At 40.6% G+C, this 23,445-nt stretch overlaps 1 protein-coding gene across 1 annotated transcript in view; it reads left to right on the top strand.

Annotated features, from left to right (window-relative positions):
• The window catches only part of MCTP2 (multiple C2 domains, transmembrane 2), a gene marked incomplete at its 5' end in the record, with an annotated part of 39,858 nt that extends 19,824 nt beyond the window's left edge, over positions 1–20,034 (top strand). Inside the window, 7 exons of the mRNA XM_010291436.1 lie at positions 1,747–1,933; positions 2,816–2,909; positions 6,564–6,666; positions 9,048–9,150; positions 18,216–18,317; positions 19,009–19,083; positions 19,879–20,034. Coding sequence (XP_010289738.1) covers positions 1,747–1,933; positions 2,816–2,909; positions 6,564–6,666; positions 9,048–9,150; positions 18,216–18,317; positions 19,009–19,083; positions 19,879–20,034 — 820 coding nt within the window. The remainder of the gene's footprint in view (positions 1–1,746; positions 1,934–2,815; positions 2,910–6,563; positions 6,667–9,047; positions 9,151–18,215; positions 18,318–19,008; positions 19,084–19,878) is intronic.
• Between the last annotated feature and the right edge of the window lie 3,411 nt (positions 20,035–23,445).

Below are 23,445 nucleotides of genomic sequence, written 5' to 3'. Positions count from 1 at the left end.
GATACATCCCCTTTGCACTGGTACCTAAAATATGAGTAACACTGCTGCAGCCTGAGAAGCGACCGTGTTAATGATGCAGTCAAGGTGATGTTGACCTCCAGTGTGGAAGTGATAAGGTCTTTTTCTCAAATGCTTGCCTTTTGTTGTTTTGTTTTTCCTTTCTGCTGTACCTTCTCTTGTACCTTTCTAAAGAGGCTAAGAGTAGCGATGAGCTTGAAATGCAACCTCTCACACTTGGAAATTGTGTTGAGAGGCAGCCTACGCGCCAAACAGCGTTGGTATGCTTCTCAGTTTATTTTCTTTCTCTTTCAAAGCACTTGAAAGCAGTTAATAAGAGTAAACTTGCAACCTGTTGTACGTTCAGTGTGGTGAATAGCAAAGAGCACACTTAAGGCAAAGTCCTCCGCATTGATCCCGGTGAGAAGCAGCTTAGACAAAGAGCTGTGTTTTAATACATGGAGCTACTGGTTGACTTACAAACTCATCAGATCAATGACTTTTACTTCATAACATTGTTGGGTTTTCAGGCTGAAATGTTTTGGGATTTTTTTTTTTTTCCCACCTCTCCCCAACCCCCCCAGCATTTACAGAAAATAGGCTGTTAGGAAGCGGAAAGCATGCAATTTATAGCAGATGGGTATAAACTGCTCCAGCTCTACTACTGGAATGGGATCAATCAGGAACACTACATGCACCATTTACCCAGAAGAAATCCACCTGGGGGAACCCTGTGGAATTTTAGCCTATTAAGACAACACCTTAACAAGTTTAGTTTAAATAAAAACTTGTCGGCAGGCATTAAGCGGAGCGAAAGCTCTCGCTCTCCATCATCCCCTCGCCGTCCCTTTGAGAAATGTGACTCCCCTTGAGCTGTCACAGCAAAGCTTCTCCTTCCTTAATTTTTTTTTTTTCATTTGTAACTTTTGTTCAGCCCGTTCTTAAAAGCCAAGCCCCACGGAGGTTCAAAAAAGTTCCACTCCATTTACTGGACTTCTAAATAGAAGGCATTTAGCCGAGCCAAGTGATTAGGCTTTCTGTTGCTTTTAACCGCTCCCTTCACGTGTAACTGGCTGTCTAGTGATCTCTCTCTGCTTTAGCCTGTACTCTTCTTTTATTGTTGTCTCTTTATGAATTTTTGGCTTTTTTTCTTAATTTTTTTTGGGGGGGGGGGAATTATCAGGGTAATGATACATACTGTATGCAGGGGTTGGGGGGGACTTTATATTTCCCTTTGGGAAATGTAACAGTACACTGAAAATGTGGCTCTAGTAAGGCTTGTAAAAGAGATTGGGGCATACAGTATAATGTAGCATAAAATGGAGTATGTGACTTTAAAGAAACTAATCTATTTTAGGCTAATGTTTTAAATTTTGCATTTGCCCCTTTTCTTGTCCCCCAGGTGAAATAAAATTGTGTTTCAAATCCATCACAAAGCACTGGGGGATTTTAGAGGGGAAGTGAGGCAGGCCAGAGTTAAGTTTTCCTACTGTACTTGCAGCCCAAACCTTCTACCTCTGCTTACCAGCAGGTGAACCCAAAAGCAAAACTGGCAGTAAGTGCAATACAAACTAGCTAATTGGTTTCCCACGTTTAGTTTTGAGATGCCTTTTTTTCTGCATTCTTTCTATCCTGAACAAGCAGTAGGTTTTGGTGCCTGCTTCCTACTGAAATCAATATAGAAGTTGCTTTATTTTATTTTTTTTTCCAGCGCCTTTTTCTTATTAACCCTTGGCACTGTCGTTCTAGGTGCCAAGTTGACATTACTGCCCTGCCGACGAAGCAGACCAATTGCTTAGAGCTGCCTCTGGAAAAACACCCAGGGTCCCTGCTAATGCTGATTGCTGTTGCCCCATGTACAGGAGTGTCTATCTCCGATCTGTGTGTCTGCCCTTTGGGAGACCCCAGTGAAAGGCAACAGATTTCACGACGTTATGTGAGTTTACATTTTTTTTTTCTTCCTTTTTTCTCCTTTAGGATTGAAAGTAGTCAAAATTGCAGGAGGGGGGGGAAAAAAAGGATTTTTCCAGTCATAATAACATGCCTCCTACTAGAGAAAACTATTACGTGGAATAGTTATTATGTTTAGAATGACAAGGAGATTGGCAGGGCAGATAGACCCAAACAATTTGTCTGCTTGTATATGTTGAGTTTTAAACTAATACTTTTCTTTGCAAACTTGAATTGTATTAAGAGATTATCATGGGGAACGAGACGCGCTGCGTATCAGGGAGAGATCATAGTATACCTGGCTTGCTTTCCACCTTTGGGGAGGGTATGTTCTGGACTTTCAACTTTTGGAAGATAAAGCCATATGATAGCTTCCACACCTCAAACCTCAAAAGCTGGGCAAGAAGGAATAAGTGTATCTAAAATGAGGTGTGAGACTGAGGCGTGAGGAATTTGAATCACAAAAGTTGAAGTTTTTGAGGACAGATTCTTCAGTCCTGATTGAGCGTGCTGCCTTCCCAACCCATGCTGCTTCTCCAAGTCTGCCGATGTCCCATTTTCTGTTTTAATTGGCAGATGATACTTGCATAAACATGCAGGGCTCCTTCTGATCTCCACCGTAATGTTAACATGTAACTTCTGTGAATGGAAAATTCCCTTAGGAGCAGGTAGTCTGTGATGTCATGAACATCAGTCATGACGCAGTGAGACTGGGACAGTGGACGTGTATTTATGGGTGTATCAGCTGCTGAACTGAAACACCACAGAAATAGCGATGGATATAAAAATGTAAGTCATTTAGTGGTTTAATCATTTGTGTTTCTTACTGAATTACAAAGGAAACGTCTTTATGCTTTCCTCCTTGCAGTGTATAAAGAACTCCTTTCAGGACACAAAGGACATTGGATTCTTACAAGTCAAAGTTTTAAAGGCGGTGGACCTGTTGGCAGCAGATTTTGCAGGTATTTTATTTCTATTTTGTAGCATACGATGCTGTAATATATTGAGTGTTATTTAGACTATGCAGTACTGGCAGTTGACCAAGGAAAAGTAAATCTTCCCATCATTTTTCCAGTGCTGAAACCTGCCTCAGGGAACTGAGATACCAAATGGTTTTGACTCCCAAAAGTATGCGAGAAGGTCCGGTGGATGGAGGTCTGATTTCTGCTTTATATGTGAGCAGCATGACCAATAAGTTAGCACTTAGCATGGTGTGTTGTATTTTCCAACAGGAACATGTAAAATCAGAGTTGATAGAAAGTCATGGTGACTGCAAAGCAGCCTCTCCATCTTTTATCGGGTGCCTTGTGAGTTCGTGAATGAGGCTGAAAGATTTTGGGGGCATCTGACATGGTGCTGAGTGCGTGGGTTTGGGTGGTGCTGCAGGCTGTCACCCGAAAAAGAAAGCTTGCCAGCAATGGGGGTGCAAGTGTGACGGTTTCTCTTTGGAACTACTTTGAAGCTTTGAATTGGGATGATCTTTTTGGCACTCTTGCTCCAAGAAAAGGTTGTGTTTTCCACTGAGCTGTACCTCAGATTGTGCTTGGTCCTGACAGCAATGGACACTAACGCCTTTTAAAAAAACAGCTTTATATTGTTTCTCCAGGGAAGGTCTAGGGAATTGATACTTCTCTGTAGCGACTGCCTGGATATTACTACTTTTATTATCATCTTCTCCAGGATTCTGGAGACCTTTTAATTCCCTTCTGTATCTTGCAGCAGCTCATAATTCATGGACACCACATTGTGTGTTGTGTATTTGCTGACATAGTTGTTTTTTAAGATAACTTCTTGATAAGGACAGGAAAGATGCTAGAGAGAAAACACGCTTGCCCTATTCTTTGGTATTCATGAAGACATTGTAACATGAGAACGTTGCTTCTAAAATAATGATGAAAGGAGAAAGCCCAACATCAATCACGATACTATTTCAGTTTCAATTCGCTGCTTAGCCCTGCAGTGTGTGGGGGGAATACTGCAGACAGCAGTGCTTTAAAGAACTGAAGAATTTAATTTGAAAACAACCAAAACACCCGCTAATAACAAAAGGTAGCTTGTACAGAAACGCACTGCTAAATTGATGTAATAAATACATCTGTAGGGAATTAGGAGTGTAACCGCACCTTACTGATAAATTGAAGTGTACCATAGCAAAGCAGAACGCTTGGCACATGGCAAGGGCTAGGGCTGTCTAGAAATACGTGTCCAGGGAAAAAGCTGAGCCTGGAAGGTTATTTACCATTTGGAAGACTTCGCTGATGCTAATGCAGTTGCATCAGTGACGGATTTGGCCCCCTTTCCCTCAATACAGGAGCATGTGGGTGGATAATGAACATTGCAAGAGGCACACAGGTTCTTGATTCTGCAATTCAAAGACTTTTCATACAGAGTATGTGACACACATTCCTTGTGCATAGCACAGAATGAAATTCTGCTTAAGTAAAAGGTTACTCAGTCTGTCATTATATTCAAAATAACCCAGGCTTTGAGCCTGATTCATGAAGCAAATGACAAATTGTTTTTCAATGGCGGTGCTGAAAATATCCTAGTATTATGCTGTAATAGACCCACCAAATTGCAAAAGGATGCAGCCATTTTAGGTAAAAATAGCATAATTTCTGATCGTGAAATGAGAGACATAAAGATTAATTATCTGTTCTGAGCCATTCATAAATGATTAGTGCAGCAATTATGGGCTTCCATAATAGAGCCCTCCTAGAGCAGTGCCATATTTCCTGCATTGCCAGGGAGACTGCTCAGATTTATTGTTATTAGTAAAAAGTAAATTCAAAGTCTAGCTAAAAATCTGATAAAGGGAAAATTGCAGAGACAATAAGAGGTTCAAAGATTTCCAAGGGTTAGTAGAGGAGCAGTACGAGCAGGCAGTGTTCCCTCCCTGTCCTATCCCACAGCAGTCGTGAGTCTTGGGCAGGTGAACTTCTACAGACCAGTCATGTCATGACAAGTGTGATGCCAACTTGTACCTTACTACTTAATCCCATAATAAAGATGAGGTTTTGGTGTGATTGGGCATTCTATTGTCAGTTGATTATATGTTTGCATTACAGATTTTAATTGCAAGTTTTTAGCCTGCTCTAATAATAGCTATCAGAAAACAACATAGTATCTACTTTGTTTTTTAAGTGTTTTGAAAATCCATATTTTACCATGTGATGTAAATTTTAGGCTCGTTTCCGCACAGCTATATCAAATATGTAAAAGCTCTTCAGCCACGGCGAGTCTGGTTTGAGGCTTCCATACTTTTATGTTCCTAGATAACAGTTTTGTTGATGTGAAAATGGCTTTCTGCTTTGTTGGATGTTTTCTGTGTAAGCATGAGAGTTCTTCTCAAACACTGCATTTGCTCACTGACCAAAAAATAACATTCAGAATACCAAATTATACAGTGGGATTGTTTTTGGCATATACCAGTTTGCATTTCAAGCAGTTTCTCTGAAAGGCTACATGCATTTTCCACATTTATCAGGGAATGGGCACGTAAGCTGAAAAGGAGAAGACAAATAGATTCCAGTAATACACATGGTCTTTAAACTTTACCAATATTGACTAGTTAATACCCACTGTTTACAGACTGAAGAGATTGCTGTTTAGTTTATAAACTTCTCAGAGTAAGAACCTTAAGAGCTCTGCATTAATAATACCAAAAATAAGGATTAAGAAAAAGACAGCTTTTGCTTAAATATCTTGTTTGTCTGCTATCTAAATCCTTGCATTGCTGACATATTTAGTTGCCTACATAAAAGGCTGGAGTGTCTGTGGCTGAGTTATACACGAGCACTGAAGATGAGATTAAATCAGATATTGAGCCAGACATGCTGATAAAGGGCACTCTGTTCACGATGGAAACCACTGAGCTGCAATAAGTTGTGAAAGCTACAAATTCATGTAATGTGAGTTATCAAAAAGAATACATTAGCAAACATGTCTTCACCATAATAGGTTCCACTCTGGCATCCTTCTTTTGCTAGGAGGCTGGGTTTCTCTGGTTTTTGTGGGTTTGTTCCGTTTGCTGTACGTACGATACCTGGTTCACGCATGGATTCTCCAGTTGATGTTGGGTTTTGTTTTAACTGCGGCATGGTAGCTGGTCTTCATAGCTTCAAAGACTTGTTCTCGTTGAACTGATTGAAGAAATGCTGCTGATACAAACACAGTGCTGTTCTGCTCTTCTCGTGGTGCAGCTACTGTAATCGTCTGAAGAAGACCACAGACTCTAAGTGGAGGACAAAATAGAGAGCTGTAACAGCAGCACTGATGCTTACCTGAGTCAGAATGCCGGTACTGCTTTCATGATGTTGTCTGAATAATTGTCAACATGAGCAGATTTTTCTTGCTATAAAGACTTAGAGATGATTCCCTGTATGTCTCAGATTTCAGGTAGTGAGTGAAGCCACCTGGATGAGTTGTAAGGTAAGTGTTAGTTCCCCTCAAGTCATTCCAACAGAATGAGGCAACTTGCAGTTGTCTTAATGTATCTTATTTTTAGTTGGCCAGTCACTTCCCCAGACCTACTGCAAAGAAAGAGAGGGAGTGTGCATGCTAAATAAAATAATGGGTCCGCTTCACTTTTGTTTTTCTATCTGATCTTTCCGTAGGTAAAAGTGATCCTTTCTGTGTATTAGAGCTGGGAAACGACAGTCTTCAAACACACACTGTTTACAAGAACCTCAATCCAGAGTGGAACAAAGTTTTCACGTTGTAAGTGGATTGCTTTTGAAAACATGCTGCAACACCAAACAGTTAGCCGCTGAACTATAAAAGCTATCGACTTTGGGAAAATACAAAGGTCAAGTTTAAGATACGTCATTTTTTCATAGTCAGAGAGGATGTTGGAGAAATATCAAATATAAATTAAAGCCTTTTGCCTTTTTACTAGTTCTTGCATGGAGTTTATTAATAGAAGTCATTAAAAGAAAAATTACTGTGATATTTATAGGAAGAATCATGACTAGACATAATGGAGTCTTAGCTGGATCCAAGAGATAATGTAACAGAAAGTAGATACCAGATACTCGCGCCTACATTTTCCATAATTTAAATTAAAATATGTTTCATTGAACCATGGTAGAATCCTTGTTTAATTTGTAAGCAAGCAGAAAATTAGAGCTCATGTTTTTTCTGGTATATCTTCTGAATTTAAACTAGGCAAACGCAGCTTACTCCAAATTAGAAGCTTAAATTTTTATGGAAATCAAAGTATTCTTTTTTTTTGTGACTTTACCTAAATTATCACTTTTGTTATTAATATTGCTTTTAGGCAGCGTGATTTTTTAATCTTGCTTTATGCTGACAAAGGTTTTTGTGAATAACTGAGTGGGATAAATGTCTCCAAGACTGTAGCAGTCTGCAGGAAGGAAGGCAACCGCACGGGCTGGCCATTGAGCATTTATGACATTTACACCTCTCCACTGGAAGAACAGTTTGAGAATTATGGACTTCTTGCAAAAGCAAAATTCATAAAGACTGGGCTGGATGTGAATACAATAAAAAAGTATCGGATCTCTTTGATAGAAGCGCCTTGCTGGATTTCTGTTTAATTCACTGCTGCAGCTGAATGCATGTCTCTTGGAGTCCTTTCTCTTACTTTGTTCTCAAGAAGCTTCCACTCATTACTCTTTTTCTGAGCTCGTGCCAGCAGATGAGTCTTGTCGGATGTTCAGCCAGCAAAATAAATCTAATAAGAATCCAAAATTTTATTTAAAAAGAAAGTTTGTGTTTATACTTCCTGTGGGTCTCAGAAATGTCAGCTGAGGGCTATCTCTAGATTTCTTATTGCTGTTGCATGGCTAGTCGAAGCACCAAATCTGCAAAGCCAGTCAGCCTCTCGCATCTCTCCTTAGATTTTTTTTTTTTTTGGACATTTTAAATGTCAATTAAGCACCTTAAAAGCTATTGATGATTTAGATTTATTTTAGAGCAGAATGGATTGTTTTGAGTGGGTGAATCCATTTTAGCTGGAGAGTTCAATATCACTAGACAGCCCTTCCCATCATATTCAGATTTTTTGCGACACACTTAACCTGTGTGTGTCACTGTGGGGTGTTAATATTTTATGCCACTGGTAGCTGTATCATATGGAAAATGATAATGGCTTGGAGAGGAATACGGAAGTATGGTTGCAGAAGTATCAGGTTTCAATACATTTTAAAGACATAGTGTCTTGAAAACAGTGCATTTCATGTTTTTTTGGCTGCCACTAGTGCCTGGGTCCAGGATGTGCTACGGCTGCTAGTGGGAAAGGCAACCAGGTAGCTTCTAGGTTCCGACTGTCTCTACGAGGATCACCTCCCCTGTGTCACAGGCAGAGTCCCGGGAGCAGGACGGCTCTGAAACGACCTTCTCTTGGGCAGAATGGCAAACGCACGCTGTACCATGTACCTCTTCCCTTAACTCTTGCGCATGAAAAAAGGATAAGAAGAGATAACTTAATGCAACTTAAGTCGTCTCCAGTTATCCATGCTTTTGCAGGCACACAGATACAACTTCCCTCAAATGGGTCTCTGATTTATTAGTAATCTGATAAACATTTAGGATCCAGTGCTTGTTGCCACATCAGCAGAGCATTTGTACTGAATGGAACGAAAATATTGTACACTTGGTCTTTGATTAGGGTTGTTAGGTGGTTTTTAGAGTAATCATTTTTTAATACCTTAAAAGGGAGATAATTGTTCAAGAATTGTTCAAGTCAAATGAAGTTACATAAGTTTTACTTCCTGGCTCACTCCTTTAATGTTCTGAAGCCTGGTTTTGAATTCAGCCCTTGAGTTCTCTCAATCACCTGTTATCTCTGTTGGAGGGCTGAGTTCTACACTGTTAGCATCAATACCAATGCACAAAAAATGTCGCTGTCTGGTAGTTATTTTCTTCAACTAGTTATGGGACTGAAATATGAAGGGAAAGCTTGGAGAACACCCATAATTTGATTCATGTTTTTTTGGAATTTAATTAAATTCTAGTTTTATACTCTACGGTATACAGACTTAATTAGTAAAACAGTATTCTCAGATCTTTTTGAAGGTGATTGTGTGCATCTAGTATCAAATATTATTTTTTTTATGTCTTTGCACTTTTTGTTCCAGCCCTATTAAAGATATTCATGATGTTTTGGAAGTGACAGTGTTTGATGAAGATGGAGATAAACCCCCTGATTTTCTTGGAAAAGTTGCAATCCCTTTGCTGTCTGTAAGTTACCTTTGTCACATATATAATTCAAACATTCATGGTTTTTCTGGGAACGAGTTGCATTTCATTTCCCTGTAGCACAAAGCAACACAGATTTAGCGATAAACAGGTTTTGTGATCTATATATGCCTTAGTTGGCAGTGTTTATAGTCCTCCTTAGTGTGATGAGCATTGCCAACCCATTTTAGGACATATTTGGTTGATTGGAAAGAAAATTGCAGAAGTGTGTGTACTTCAGTATTATATGCCAGGTAGGTCTGAAAACATAATTGAGTTATTCTGTATGTTTCCACACCATCTTCTGAAGGTAATGTTTTAAGCATGTCTTTGTTCTCTTGCTTCTTTTTACTCCAAGAAAATAATTGCACATCGTGGTAGGATTGACTAGGGATAGTTGTTGTTACTGGCACAGCTGAACAAAATTACCTAAAAGGGGTGTTTTCTACTCCGTAGTGCTTTTTAAGACTGGTGGCTTTTGTTCTGTAAGCAAATACGGGAAGAGTGAGCGCTACCATGGGAGTATAAAATCAAAACTGGAAACAGAGTGAGCTCAGGGGAAAGTGGTTGCTCTGGAGATTAAGGAGAGCTGGAGCTTTTTCAGAAATGGCAAAAAAAGGCCAAGCTAAAGAGAGGAGAACAAAAAAAGATCGTTAAAAGACATTAGTAGAGAAATGGGGGAAAAAGAGCTTTGTGTTTGTAAGACTGATTTAATTTTGGAGCAGGGCTGGTAATAATGGAGTGAGTAAACCAGTTCAAGAGGATGTAAACAGCTCCATGTGTATGTGGAGAGGAAGATTCTGGTAACTTTTGCAGTAAAGTTTGGGAAGAACTTTCTAGGCTGTGGCTTTATTACATCAATTAGTAGATGAGGCTTGAAACATCACGGGACTCATGCTCATGTCACTCAAGTGGTGCAAGCACGTTTAACTGTATAGCACAGGGATCTCCTTGAGTTTTGAGGCACTGATGTTTTGCAGTAGGTTCCCTGTGCAGAGGAGAGGGTATGACAAGTATTTATGCGGCGAGTAGTGTGAAGACCTGTGTGAACGTTAATGCTTGCAATATATAATGCGATTCAAGTGACGCATGCCGTAGTGAGATGCTTTCAGCAATGCACAGTGGGATGCTCTGGGTAATAGTGCACTCAAATAGGCAGTCGGTGAATCCTGATTGAAATTATAGAGTACAAAATTGCAGTATTGTTTTGAAACATCCCTGGGAAAGCGTATTCACCTCTGCGGAGAGGATGGAGCACATGTCTCATGGTGAAGGTGAGAGTTTGAGGCTTAGAGGTGGGCTGCTGCAGGAAAGGCAGTGTTGCAGTAACGGCTTGGTGGGGCTCTGCCCTAGCAGAGGCTGGAGAAATGGGAGTTTTCTAGAGGGAAAGTGAAGGTCCCAGCTGATCAAAGCGGGCCATATAAGCCCCACAAAGTCAGCGTAGTTTAGATAAGGGACCAATCAAGATCAGAAAGGAGGAACTGCAAATATTTCATGTCTCTAAAGAAATAATGAACTGCCCAAAAAACTCTTGGTCTGGCCTAGAGGACATGATCCCAGCTGAAGGAATGCTTTATAGTGCTAAAGAAATAGGCCAACGTGCTCCAGTTTTGTTGTTATTTTGTGTAAATACCTGTATGTCTTGTGCGTGTGAGTTAAAAGCAATGTGGCTTCTGAATCTTCTTCGGGAAAGTGTGTTAGTTTTCATCCACCACCTGCTCTTTCCAAGTTATACTGGAGTCCAGAACGGGGGAACCCCTGCAATTTGGGGATAAGAAGAGCCTAAACTATGGAAGCTGAGGAGTAAATTCTGGGCTTTTGGTGTCCCACACCCTGTGGTGTGCTTAGCAATCCTCTTCCTGCCCTGGCTTGGACCGCAAGTTTTTTTTGAGGCTGGGGATATTTTAGATTGTTTGTCTGTTTTAGTGGCTTGAGTTGTCAATATCTCCAGTTTTAGAACAACATTACAGTCACTTGGGCATGGAGGATGATTTGATGTTTACAGGGAGGAAAAAACCTCTTAACATCTTTTATTCCATTTTTGATCACTTTGTTAATTTTTCCCCAAGTCCTCGTATCTCTGATGTTACTGGAAGAGAGTGGCTGGAGCAGCTGCTCTCCTGCAGATCCAGTGCTTGCCAAATGGTCTGCGTGATCGGCAGCAGGCTGTGTGGGCTCACAGTGAGAAGATGTTAGATTTGGATTTTCTGTTGATTTTATAGGCATTTATCAAGTATCCCTTAGGAAGCATGTAACAAGGCAGAGGAGGGGAGTGCATGTGTGTGGTAATGTCCAAACTATTCAGCGTAGGTTTTTTGTCCAAGGTCTGAGACAAAAAACCAAAATAAAAATTGTTTATGCTTTCCCTTGCCAACTGATCTTCTTCCTTCCTGTTCAAACTTCTCTGCCTCCTATTTCAGTCAAATCTAGTGGAGATATATTCATCTCTGCTTCTGATTAAAAAACATTTTGCACCTATTAACTTAAGCTGCTCAGAGAACTGCGATTTTCTAAGCTCTTTTTCTTGAAATGGGATTTTCTGTTTGTGTTGTCATTTTGACTATAAATTTGAATGTATCTTTTGAACCATTTAGATAAAAATGCGGAAAGAGAACAGTAGTTAAAGACTCAAGGAAGCCTTGCAAATCAGGTTTAATTTCTGTAGGTAATCAGGCCTATTATTTGCCTTGCATTAAATTCCCTTTTGAAAATAGAAGTGGATTTGCTGGTTTTTTCCTGTTAAAAAAGCACAAATTTGACTTGTGACCTGTCAGCACATGAAGTAAGTTTACTTCAGGAATTGTTCATGGATGACTAGATGCTTTTCTTAATGGAAAAATTGCCTTGAATAAAGTATGTGTTGGAGGGACATGAAATGTTTGACAACAAATTTTTGGTTTAAATGTGCTCAGGAGTCTTACACTGGTGTTTTGCAAATGTGTACACCTTCATCATCACGTTAACACACGAATAGCCATACAGCATAAAAATTCAGAGATAATGAAATTACTTCTGCTTTCCAGTCATCCTTGACTGTGACTTAGGTTTGTTGCAGGCACCAAATAAGGAACATAAAATATTGGGCAGCATGAGAAGGGTTTTGAAGTGTCAGGTGATGAATAAAGCTGAAAACTTCATGTTCTTTTGATAGGCACGATGAAGCAATATTGGATGAATACACAATTTGCTTTGTTTCTCATACAGCTCTATTAAGAATGCACTGTAGAGACTTTGATTTTGATAGAATTACACTGAATTTGGAAATTTCTCTATTTGCAGGTAGGTGGGGGACAGAGGGAGAGAAGTGGTTATTTGTTTGCATTGTAGCTTTAGTTTTACCATGTTAACCAACCTATTCTATTTCTTTTTTTCTCCCTGCCCTTCATGTCAAACTACTGTCCTCCTTTAAAGCATGTATAAGAGACCTCATCTCAAATACAGCTCTGGTCAGTCACATTCACAGAAGCAGAATTTAAACTGGAAAAGACTACCAAGATATTCAGCAAAATGGATCCCTCTCTTGCCAGAGGCGACCTATAGAGTCTAGCTTGCCTAACCTTTGGGCTGAGCGGGAGATGGCCTTCTCAGAGCCTGGGGAATGAAATGGAAGACCATTTACACCACTGAACAGAGCAGGCTTTTGTTGTAGAAACTGAAGATGATCCTGGGGAACAGAAGTAGGTCAAAAACTTCATTGCTTTGGGAAAGGCATTTGATAGGTTTAGAAGTTTTGTAGGTTTTGGAAGACTTTAATTATCAAAGAAGTCCTTTCCGTGTCTGTGTTCCTTTGTGCCCTAGATCTTAGTAAAAGCAACCGTGTTTCTCTTTCTGAGGGTCTGTCTTTTTTGTTTTGCTTCAAGAGACTCCTATCTCCTAGAAGGCTGCAAGTTATTAGAGACGTGGGAGCATATAGTGTGCTTCAATGAATTTGAAAGCAGTGTATATCAAATACCTTCGTGTAGAAAGACCTTTGAGTGAAGAGTTGTATTGCAGAATGGAATGTTTTTTATCTGCTGAATTATCAGCTCAGAGTATTTTTCAGCTGCACCCTTTTTTCAGCAAACAGGAAGAGGTCTATGAAATATATCAAGTGCCAAGCAAGGTCAGTAGCCAACGATACAGTGAAAACAAGTAGTATGACTTTCACAAGCTTAATTATCTAAAGCATGGCCTGGATTCAGAGAGCAGACACCTGACAATTGCAATTACTTAGCACTTGACCATGAGTGCACAGCCTTTTCCAGGAGAAAGCTTTACAGTTTGAGAAAAGTGAAAACGCTGCATTTATTCAGTAGAAGCAGCTGTGAAGTGGATAGTCGCTTCTGACTTTTATCCCTGTCATAAACCAGAAATTTTGGAATGGGGAAAAACTCCACATCTCTTCCAGGAAAAAATGACACTTTGTTTCCAAAATTAAATTCTTCCCTGACCACACGCTACTCACTGAAATGGTATCATAAGGAATGTTTTTCTCAAGTACCACCTGGGCTCCTTGTGTTCGGAGGGTTTTCAGCTCCTCCTCAGACTGCCTGGAAGCCCTCGTGTGGCTGCCTGCTTTCTTGCAGACCATCAGCTCCATGTCTATTCAGTCTTTGGATATCAATCCTCTGCCAAGAACCCAAATTTCCATTCTACTTTTGATACCACAGAAGGTTGTTAAAAGTTAAATATTTGGGGCAAAGAGTTTTGGGATAAATGAACGGGCATTGCGTACAAAATCGAATCAATGTATATTGCAAGACTGGGGAGAAACAAAAAACTCTATTCACGTCCAGGTGGATCAAATATGTGGCTTGCTTTCATCTTTTCCTGGGGAAGTATGTCCTTTGATAAGGGTAGGTGTGTGTCTATTACAAGACAGCTTTGTGTTATTCAGGGCAAATGGTATGACATTGTGCATCAGCAATGAGCTCAAGCAGCAATATCAGAGGTCCCAAATGCTTTAGATGAATTACCCTTGGAGAGTAGCCATTACCCTTTCCACACGTCACCGGTGTTGATGTACAGAGGTTTAACCCAGCATTCTTCTGTCAGGTCATCAATATATGACATTGAATCTGCATCAAAGCTGGATACAGAGTGAAGTTTTCTTAAAATCAATGTAAAAAAAAAAAAGGCCACTAAACCATATTTCTTTGAGACAAGAGCAATGAAAAAACACCCTTTGCTGCGTAAGGGTCCTGTCTTCTCTGTGTTTTGTGTCATATCAATCTCGGCTTTCGCTATTTCATTAAAATTCCCAAGCGGTCAGAAGGTTGTTGCTTAATAGATTTAGCATTGGCTGGCTACATCAATACTGTGTTTAGTCACATTTGTTTTACTGGGGACATCTGTGGGAAGAGTTTAGCAAATATATTCATTCATTTGAAAGGAACCTGGTGCACTTTGGGCCTTGACTGTACAGTGGTCTCACATACCTGAACGTTTCCTTCAGTTAGAGGCAACTTCTGGCAGTGCTTTGTCTGAAGTGCCTCTGGAGGCTGAAATACTTAATGCAGAAAGAATTTGAGCTTTTCTTCCAACTGATAATTTCCTTCGCGTGGCCCGGTGTGGAGAAGGGACTGTGGTGTAGAATACACAATTTGTTGTCTGAAAATGTTTATATTGATATTTTGTCTTTCTGTGTTGATTCAGAACAGGGAAATGCCTCAACTATCAGAAATTCCCAGGGGATGGAAATCTTGACTTTTTTCCTGATGGTGACCTTGCAAAGCAAAGCATGTCGGTGGGGTCGGCGCTACTGTCCTCACGTTAATCATGTGGTTATGGGCACTCTTGCTTGGTGTCTGAGCCCCAGGGTGTTTGTACGCTATTAAGAAGTTTTCACAGAATGCAGTCATTAGTATTCAGTGAGAATATAAAACCTCATCAATAAAGGAATAATACTGATTATGTCTTTAAGGACCTCACCTGCAGATATTTTCACATTTAATTTGAATATTCCTTTTCTTCCCTTTTCCCATGAGTAGATGTAAACATTCGTGGGAAAGAGAGCCTATTATAGACACAGCTATCAGGAATATTCATTGGGTGAAATCCATATGAGGTCAAATATGTTGCAAAAAATGTTTGGGTGATAAAGGAAATCTGATCTTTCTGACATTTAGGTTCATCCTAGGACCCCAGCTCTGGCTGCTCACCTTTTCCACAGCTGGAGAAAGCGTTTAAGCAGTCCTTGTGAACAGCAGAGACTATGGAAAAGTACCCAGAGAGGAGAAATAAATAGGTCCAAAATGAAATTAATATGACTGGCTGCCTCTTGAGATTGAGGGAGACATTGAACAGAATCTGAACTCTGGCTCAGGAACATCATGCAATGAAAATGTAGAGTATTAAAAGCTGTTTTGGATGTTTTCTTCTGGGCACAGTTGAGACATGCCACCGATCTAATCTCCATGCAGTCATGGGTGTTAGAATTACCCTACACCTTTTGCTGAACTGCGCTGGCTTAGCACACTGCCAAAACTGTAAGAGATATTTTTCTTTGACTTTTTTTGCAGAATTTTTTCTTTCTATCCAAATGAAAATGCAATGGAGAAATGCCATTTCGTAGCCGTTCTTCTCTCTCGTGTTTTTCTTTTTCCTCTGAAGAAGGTCAAAAGCTAGCATATTTGTGTGAATGTTTTGTCTTAGGCTGAGTTATAATTGAACATCTTTTACCAGACAAGTCAAACATTTAGAAATAAAGATGCCAAATGAAGCTGCCTGTAAAACTGTATTTGTACTGCATTACTTTTTGCCCTTTCAATTTTAAAATAGCAACAACAACAATGGTGACACCATTTCAAAAAGTTTCCCAAGCAACAAACAACCCCTATTTCCAAAGACAAACAGAGGTGGAAGTTACTTGTTGCTGTTTTGAAACCTACTGTGCGAACACACCTGCAGACACACCCAAAACGGTTGATTCTGCTCCAGTGCTTAAAACGAAGAGTCTTTTCCCCAAAGTCAGAAATGTTTTTTTGAGTACAGAATACTGGGATACCCGACTCGGACCATCTCAGTAGTGACAGAAATTCTTTTCCTTTTTCTATCAATTTAGCAGCATGTGATTTCCCGCCCCCCCCCGCCTTGTTGGTTATGCTCTTGAAAGATGTAAGAAGTATATCCTAAGGAATGTAAAGAGAACTTCCCAGTAGTTGTTGCTCCTAGGGTAGTAGGAAAAATGTTACGAGAAATATGTGTAACTGAAATACATGGAAATTCAGCCCAGAAATTACTAACTGTGGAGAATCCAGAATTGTGATATGTGTTGGACACCTATATCTCTGTAGACACACTGGGAACAACATCCTTTCTATCCTGTGGCAGGAGAGTCCATGGATCAAAGCTCAGTCTAAACCTGCTGCTGGTGGCATCCCCTTGGACCAAAGGGGTAACACCTGCAAACCAAGTCCTTCTGGTCCTGTGTCTCTACCATCAGTAAATCCATTTTTCTGTTAATTTTGGAAATGGAACAAAAGCTTTAATTTCCAAATAAATTTTGTTTTGTTTTCAGTAGCCTTTAAATTTTTTTTTTGTCCTTGCTTGAGGGCGGGAAAAACAAACGGTTGAAATAGCGTAATTCTTTATGATGTAGCAGTTGGTCTGAGAACCTTCTAATGCCAGTCCATTTGACCCTAGGAAAGGGTCTTCTGTTTTGAGGCTGCAGGTTATCTGAGCCTGCTGGTCTGCAAAATAGACCTGCCCCCTTCTCCCAAGCTGCTGCATCCTTTGCCAACTTCAGCCCTATGTGTAGTCTCCTGCAGTGAAAGCAGAGGCGGTTCACGATCAGGTTACTGCAGTGCCTACTATGGTTGTTATTTAGTGCTATTAAATAAATTCCACGTACGCCTGCGTAAGTCCCAGCATCCTGTTAAGCAGGACTTTGAATGAGAACGTAGTAAAAGCTGGAGTTTTTGGTTGGGCACCACTGAGGATGCAAAGTTGGTCCTTGAGACCCTTCTTCCCTTTCAACCATTAGCCAGAAAACCCATTTACCCTGTGACGAGCTATTTGGTACAGAAAGGATGGAGCAACATTGGGAAGGAAGGTGACCTTTCCCTTGTGTCGTGAAATCACTTGGTTCCTGTTACGCCTTTTTTTTTCTTACTCATTTCTGCCATGGTTTATGAGTGCCTCTTCTAAATGCCAGAGCAGCAATAGCAGTTTTAAATATGGTTGCAATTTCATGCCCCCAAATTTCCTCTGTTATCTTTAATCTTTGATCATTACAGTCCCTGAATGTAGCTTTTTGGTAAGCTGCAGCTTTTTATGTTACTGCTGTTTAGAATTAACTGGTCTGCTTCCTAAAAAGCCAAATGTTTAATCAATACATATCCTACTGTGTATAATAAATACTTTTCTGCCATCACTTTTTGAAGAGAGAATGCTTTTGATTTGAGCCAAATAGTTTACAAAATGGTGAGGGAGGTTTTTTGTTGTTTTTTTTTTTTTAATAGATGTTTAATGTGATAGGGCCAACAGGCAGATTAGAGCATAGAAATGGTATTGAAATTCAGGGGTGGGGTGGGGGAAGTCTTTTACATGAATTAGTTTATTTTGAACATTTGTTATGTTAGCACTCGCTCCACTTAAACTGATTAATTTCTTTGAATTGCATTTGTTTCCTGAGTAATAATTTGACAACTTTGCAATAAATTAAGCATTAAGAAGTGGGTACATATACTGGAGTGTGCAGTAGGTAGGTAAACTGTTGTTCGTGGCTTTTTTCCTGAACTTTGGAAGAAAAATCCCATTTTAAACCTGTAATAACAGAGGCTGATTACTTCCCATCAACTCACTGGCTTCCAGGGCAGAATTTTCAGACTGGTTATTGTGTGTACTGCTCTACTATAAAGTACAAGGTCTGTAAATTAAAGTTGGACCATAAGAGATTTAATCTGCGATTTTATAGGTCTCTAATCCAACCGTCATTTTGTATTTCAGGCTCCGACTCTATTATCAGGGTTTGGGGAGGGGTTTTTTTTTTGTGCTTGGGAATTATTTATTTGTTTGTAGTGTCTTTATATTGTGAATTGCAGCCAGGAAAATATTGATGCTTTTTCTCCCTACCTCCCAAACTATAGATTAGAAACGGTAAACAAAGTTGTTACACGCTGAAGAATAAAGACTTGGAATGTGCTTCAAAAGGAGTAATTTACTTGGAGCTGGATGTCCTATTTAATCCTGTAAGTTGAAATATTTTCTCTTTGCTTATCGCTGGTGTAAGAAACGTGTGAATCTGCAGGTATGGGGTGGAGGGGTGATCCTTTAAGAGCCAGGAGCCAAGCAGGAAAAGTTTCATGCCATGAGTGAAGAAGCATTGGGACATCAGAGCTCTGCGATGGCCCCTCCAGGTGCATGGGACAATGCGGGGGCATTTTTGGACTGACAAGTGCCCACAGGCACCTTAGGAAGGAGGTGACAATCGCTGTATGCCATGACTTGCAACAGCCAAAATAGGGCTTAATGTTTAGATTATTATAGGCTACTTTTAACACCTACTTCCTCCCCAAAAACCTGACCCATGATGATCTCTTCCCAGGGTGTTGACAGGAAAATTAATGAGGCCTATACATGGTGCACTTAGTTTTTAGGTGCATAGTTTACGCCCTACAACCTTAGAGTTATAAAATAATAAATAGAGTTAAATCCTATTTATTAAGGCCATCGTGGGCTACACTGCAGCTCTGCTCTTGCTGAAGTGAGTCCAGCCTCGCCCGGTTTAACTCATCCACATTTTTCCTAGCAGCTCCTCCTAAGCTGCGTAGAAACAGAAAAAAGTGGATGATCCTAAAATTCCTAATCAACACTGGTGATACAAAGCACTTAAAACTACGTGACATCTTTTTAAATGTCTTTAATTTTTTTTTTTTTTAGGTAAAAGCAAGTATTAGAACATTCAAACCCCGAGAAAAGCGCTTCACTGAGGAGAACCGCAAGTTTTCTAAAAAGGTGAAGCTAGTCTCAGAGCTAAGCTCTCGCATTTGTTTTGGAAAGATTTGAGTTGCTGTAGCACAGTTGTAAGAACACAACCTACTTATGCATAAAATGCTGAACACATGTAAACTCCATGTATTTCTGTATATATTAAGAGGTTGGTTTGTGTTAACGCAAAATTGCTTTCTGATCTAGTCTGCATCAGTAGTTCTGCTTTGTGCTTCCGAGTGGGGAAGATGATAGCTGTGGATATGGCACCGTCCGCAGCACCTAAAGCTCAACGGGAGCCTTATTCCCTTTTTTGGGGAAGGAAGAAACCAGGTCTAAATCAGCTATTTTAAAAGTCCATAGGATTTTAGAACAATGGCCATTATCTTATTTTTAAATAAAGGTGCCCTATAATAAGGCTAAAATTCTCTATTTCTACGGACTAATACAAAACATATAGAGAAGAGGTGCAGTGTTTTGATTACATTTCCTCTGGCCCTTTTCCTGAGACATTGCTATATTTTGAGAATTGAAGAAGATGAAGGTAGGTTTGTGTTACTGTTTTATTTAGTTTTGGCATAAAGACATGCTTTTTTTCCCCCTTTTTTTCCTAAGGGAGGAGGAAAACCTGGTAGGTTTGGGTATAGTCATAAAGCAGACAGGAGCTAGAGAGTGCCTCTGGAATAGAGGCTTTATTTGTAACATGTGCCCTGGCATGCTTTTGTAGCTTAAATTATCCCTGTTTCTGAAGCAATAGTAGGATATTAGTGTGTTTGATTAAACTCCTCTTCTCCTCCCCTCCTCCCACTCCATATTTATCAGATCTTATCAAGAAATGTTGATCGTGTGAAAAAAATCACCATGGCAATATGGAATACAATACAATTCCTTCGGAGCTGCTTTCTCTGGGAGTCCACCGTAAAGAGCGTGATAGCATTTGTGGTAAGTGGATTTCTTCTATTGCATGAGGCTAAGTGACATCAGATCTTGAGTGTTTCCATGCCTTCCTCGCCTCTGGCACAAAGCCCTCTCTCGCTTGCTGTTATTGGCATCTTGTAGCTACGGGGCTGCAGGTTTCAGAGCAGCTTGGGCCATGTTGGGCCCGGTGGAAATGGAAATTAGACCTTCAGGAATAGCATTTGTGTGCTCGGCGCAGAGGTGTTCACCAGCCTGTGCTGAGGATGCCCATGTCCATGGTAGCAGGTGGGTGACAGCACCCCGTAAAGGCTGTGGTGGTGTGATTACTCTGGAATTTTTTTTTTAAATGTGGTAATTGGGTGGTAGGAGAGGAGGGAGGTGGTGGCTGAGAGGGTGATGCAGGGAGATGCCTTTGATTTGGGTGATGCTGCGAGCTGGTGGGTCTTGTCCCTTCTGTCTTGTGTTGCAATGAGCCAGCAGTTTGCTGCAGGTTACCAAAGCCTGCTATGCCCATGTCCCTGTGGCATGTCAGCAGCTCTTCTGGCATCACCTGTTGCAGATCTGTTCTCTTGGTGGTAATAATACATTGCTTAAAAAAAAAGAGAAAAGGAAAAGGAAAAGGCTGGTCAGTGAGTTCTGCTGCGCTCTGCAAAGAAAAAGCCAAGTTCTCCACCTGCGTGTCCCACTTTTCAGCTCTCTCCTTTTTCCTCTTAGTAGTAAACACCCCATTTGCAGTTTTCTCATAATCCACTCAAGCACAAAAAGGTTTTGCCTGCTTTTTATTCTGTGGTGTGACATTTTCTTCATGCTTGAGATGTTTGGCATGCTATTAAAGGTTGCAAAACCGTTTTGTGGTGGTCCAGCGTGCAGAAAGAAAGTTTGAGTTGAGTGTTTATTAAGTAAAATAACAGCCACATCTCCAAAATTTCTTCCCCTTTTACTGTCTGAATTATAAGTCACTTAAAGGTTCTTCTGAGGAAAACACTTAAATGTATTTGCTACAGATGAGTGAAGTGGACCACCCCTGATTGCAAGAAACTCCAGAGCAAAAGACAGAGGAGCTGTCTTTCACCCTGTAGGTTAGAGGGATGATTGGCGTGTAAAAATAGGTAGGATGAGAGGGTCTTTTCTCTGTGATTTTTTTAATTCTTGTTGCCTGAAGCTTATTTAGATCATATCTAGAGTTCATGGTTCAAGAGCTGGTGGAGAGCAGAGCAGCTGGTACCTCACTGAGGCAGGTTACGCTCTACGGCTGTGCACGAGGAAATCAGACGGTTGTGCACACCGGGGCTGGAAAGGGAGGGACACGCATCAAATCCCGGTGCCTACATCCTACCCTCACCATTCAGCAAGAATCTAAACATGTACTTAAGAGATTTTGCACCAAAATACTTGTGACGATTGCAATTATGAGGTTCAGTTTTCCAGATTTAGGAAACGTTTGTAAGTGGTGAAGAGGCAGAAAAATAAGAAGGGTCTGCAGAAAAAGGAATTGATTCCTAGTGAAAAGGAGGTTGAGCACAAAGGTAGAAGGTTACAAGTTACAGATTATTAAGATCTCTGGGTAAAGTGAAAGTGGGTAGTGGGAAAGGTATAAAATACGTGACTGCAAGAATAATTAGAGCAGGCCTCCTCTACAAACCAAAATTTAAATCTATCTGACTTTTTCCACGTGGAAATATTTCAGCTCTGGCACATAAAATGATGTGCTAATTTGTATCTCTCGCCATTTCCAGTGTGTGTGTTAATAGTAAAAAAACCAAACAAATAAAAAACCCCAACAAAAACCCAAAACCAAAACAAATGCACACAGCATGGTAGGTGCAGCATCCCCCCCTCTCCAATTTGTGCATAAAATCCACTCTTAACAGGTTAAATAAAAGGTACATTAAATATTGCATTATTAAAATCATCATTACCCATCAAACATCATCTATATATCTTCAGTACCTGGCTTTGAATCAGCTTAGCCTGTACCATATTTGTCCTTATGGACAACCCGCTTTTAGCTGACACTGAAGGTGGGGAAGATGCGCAAAGTTTCTCACCCAATTTCAACTGGGTTTGTGAAACCGTGGCTGGTAGTTTAAGTGCCAGCCAGACCCTCAAACCATGAAAATGCCCGTTGCTTTTCCTCACACACATTGTCTCTTGGGCCACTGGCAATAAGTGTTGTGGCCGTATTCGAAATACTCCCTATATCTTCACTGCAATAATCCCGGAGATTGGGTGGTCTTTAGGACCCCTTCCCTGTCGTATTGCCCTTGGTTTCCCTCTACAGGTAGCCCACCCCCCTCCTCCAAGGGGGAATAAAGGGAGGGAGGAGGATGAAGGCAAGCAGAAGTCTAATTCTGTGAATGTTGTTTTCTGGAGTGATCGGACAAAACCCACTGCCAGACGGAAGAAATATTTGTAAGAGATCGTCAGAGCGTGGCAGCAGGCGAAGACGCGCTATCGTACACCTTCCTGTTTCAGTCTTCGTTACAGTGCACCTCCGTCCCCGTTCGTGCTGAGGGCTCACGAGCGTGACAAGGGCATAGCTGCCACTTCTGGGGGCACGAGAGAAAAAGAGGGACGAGTAAAGAGGGAGGAAACAGAGGACAGCACAGGCAGGACACAAGTGAATGAGAAAAACGCTATCACCATGTTTTCTCATTCACGGGACATACCATCCCAAGCTAAATTTCTTTGTTCGTGATGGTGAGAGGGGTCAACCCAAGAACATGCGAGTAGATTAATTTTTTTGTGCTGTAAAAACGAAACCGTATTTTTCATCACCGTTCGGCGATTTGAATCTGATGACTTTCAACCTGAGTTCATTGTATAGGCACAGAGGATGCTGATCGGGTCTGCTCAGGCACAAGTAAAATCAGAAATTTTTCAGGTTTGGAGGCTTTGGAAAGAGAGTCGAAAGACAGATGAGGTGAAATGCAAAATTTCACTTTTGGTGACGTTTGCCCTTTGCACAAAGGGTTTGGTGTGAATCGTGCTACGGAAATTCTAGAAAAAACATCCGGGGTTGGGGGGAAGAGTCAGCAGTAGGTTTTCTGGATTCTCTATAGTGTACGTTTCATCACTGTTCTGGTGTGAAAAATGGGCGCACGTGTTTGTGCCTGCCTGGGAGTATCAGGAATATTCCCACGTGTAGAAAGTGTTGCCTGTAGAGTTAATAGTGTTCATGTACCAGGAGGGATCTTAAAAGACTCTGTGTGTTCTTGTTCATGTACCAGGAGGGATCTTAAAAGACTGTATGTGTTCCCCTCTATCAATTCAGGATTTGAGGGGATTTGTAGATTTTTTAAGACCAAAAACTCTTCAGACATTCTACTCTGTTTATTTAGTTTTGGTGTAGTTATCTCGTATCCAACCCAATATTTTGTGTTTTGACTGAAATGTGCCTCAAAAAGGGCTGCATTTTGAAGACACCCAGAGATGTAGTCTAGCTCATCCCTGTATGGTTCCGCTCGTCTT

The sequence above is a fragment of the Phaethon lepturus genome, unplaced genomic scaffold (genome assembly GCF_000687285.1).
Source record: "Phaethon lepturus isolate BGI_N335 unplaced genomic scaffold, ASM68728v1 scaffold32257, whole genome shotgun sequence".
NCBI classification, from domain to species: Eukaryota; Metazoa; Chordata; class Aves; order Phaethontiformes; family Phaethontidae; genus Phaethon; species Phaethon lepturus.
The sequence above is the reverse complement of the archived record's forward strand: the minus strand, read 5'-3'. Positions and strand labels throughout refer to the sequence as shown.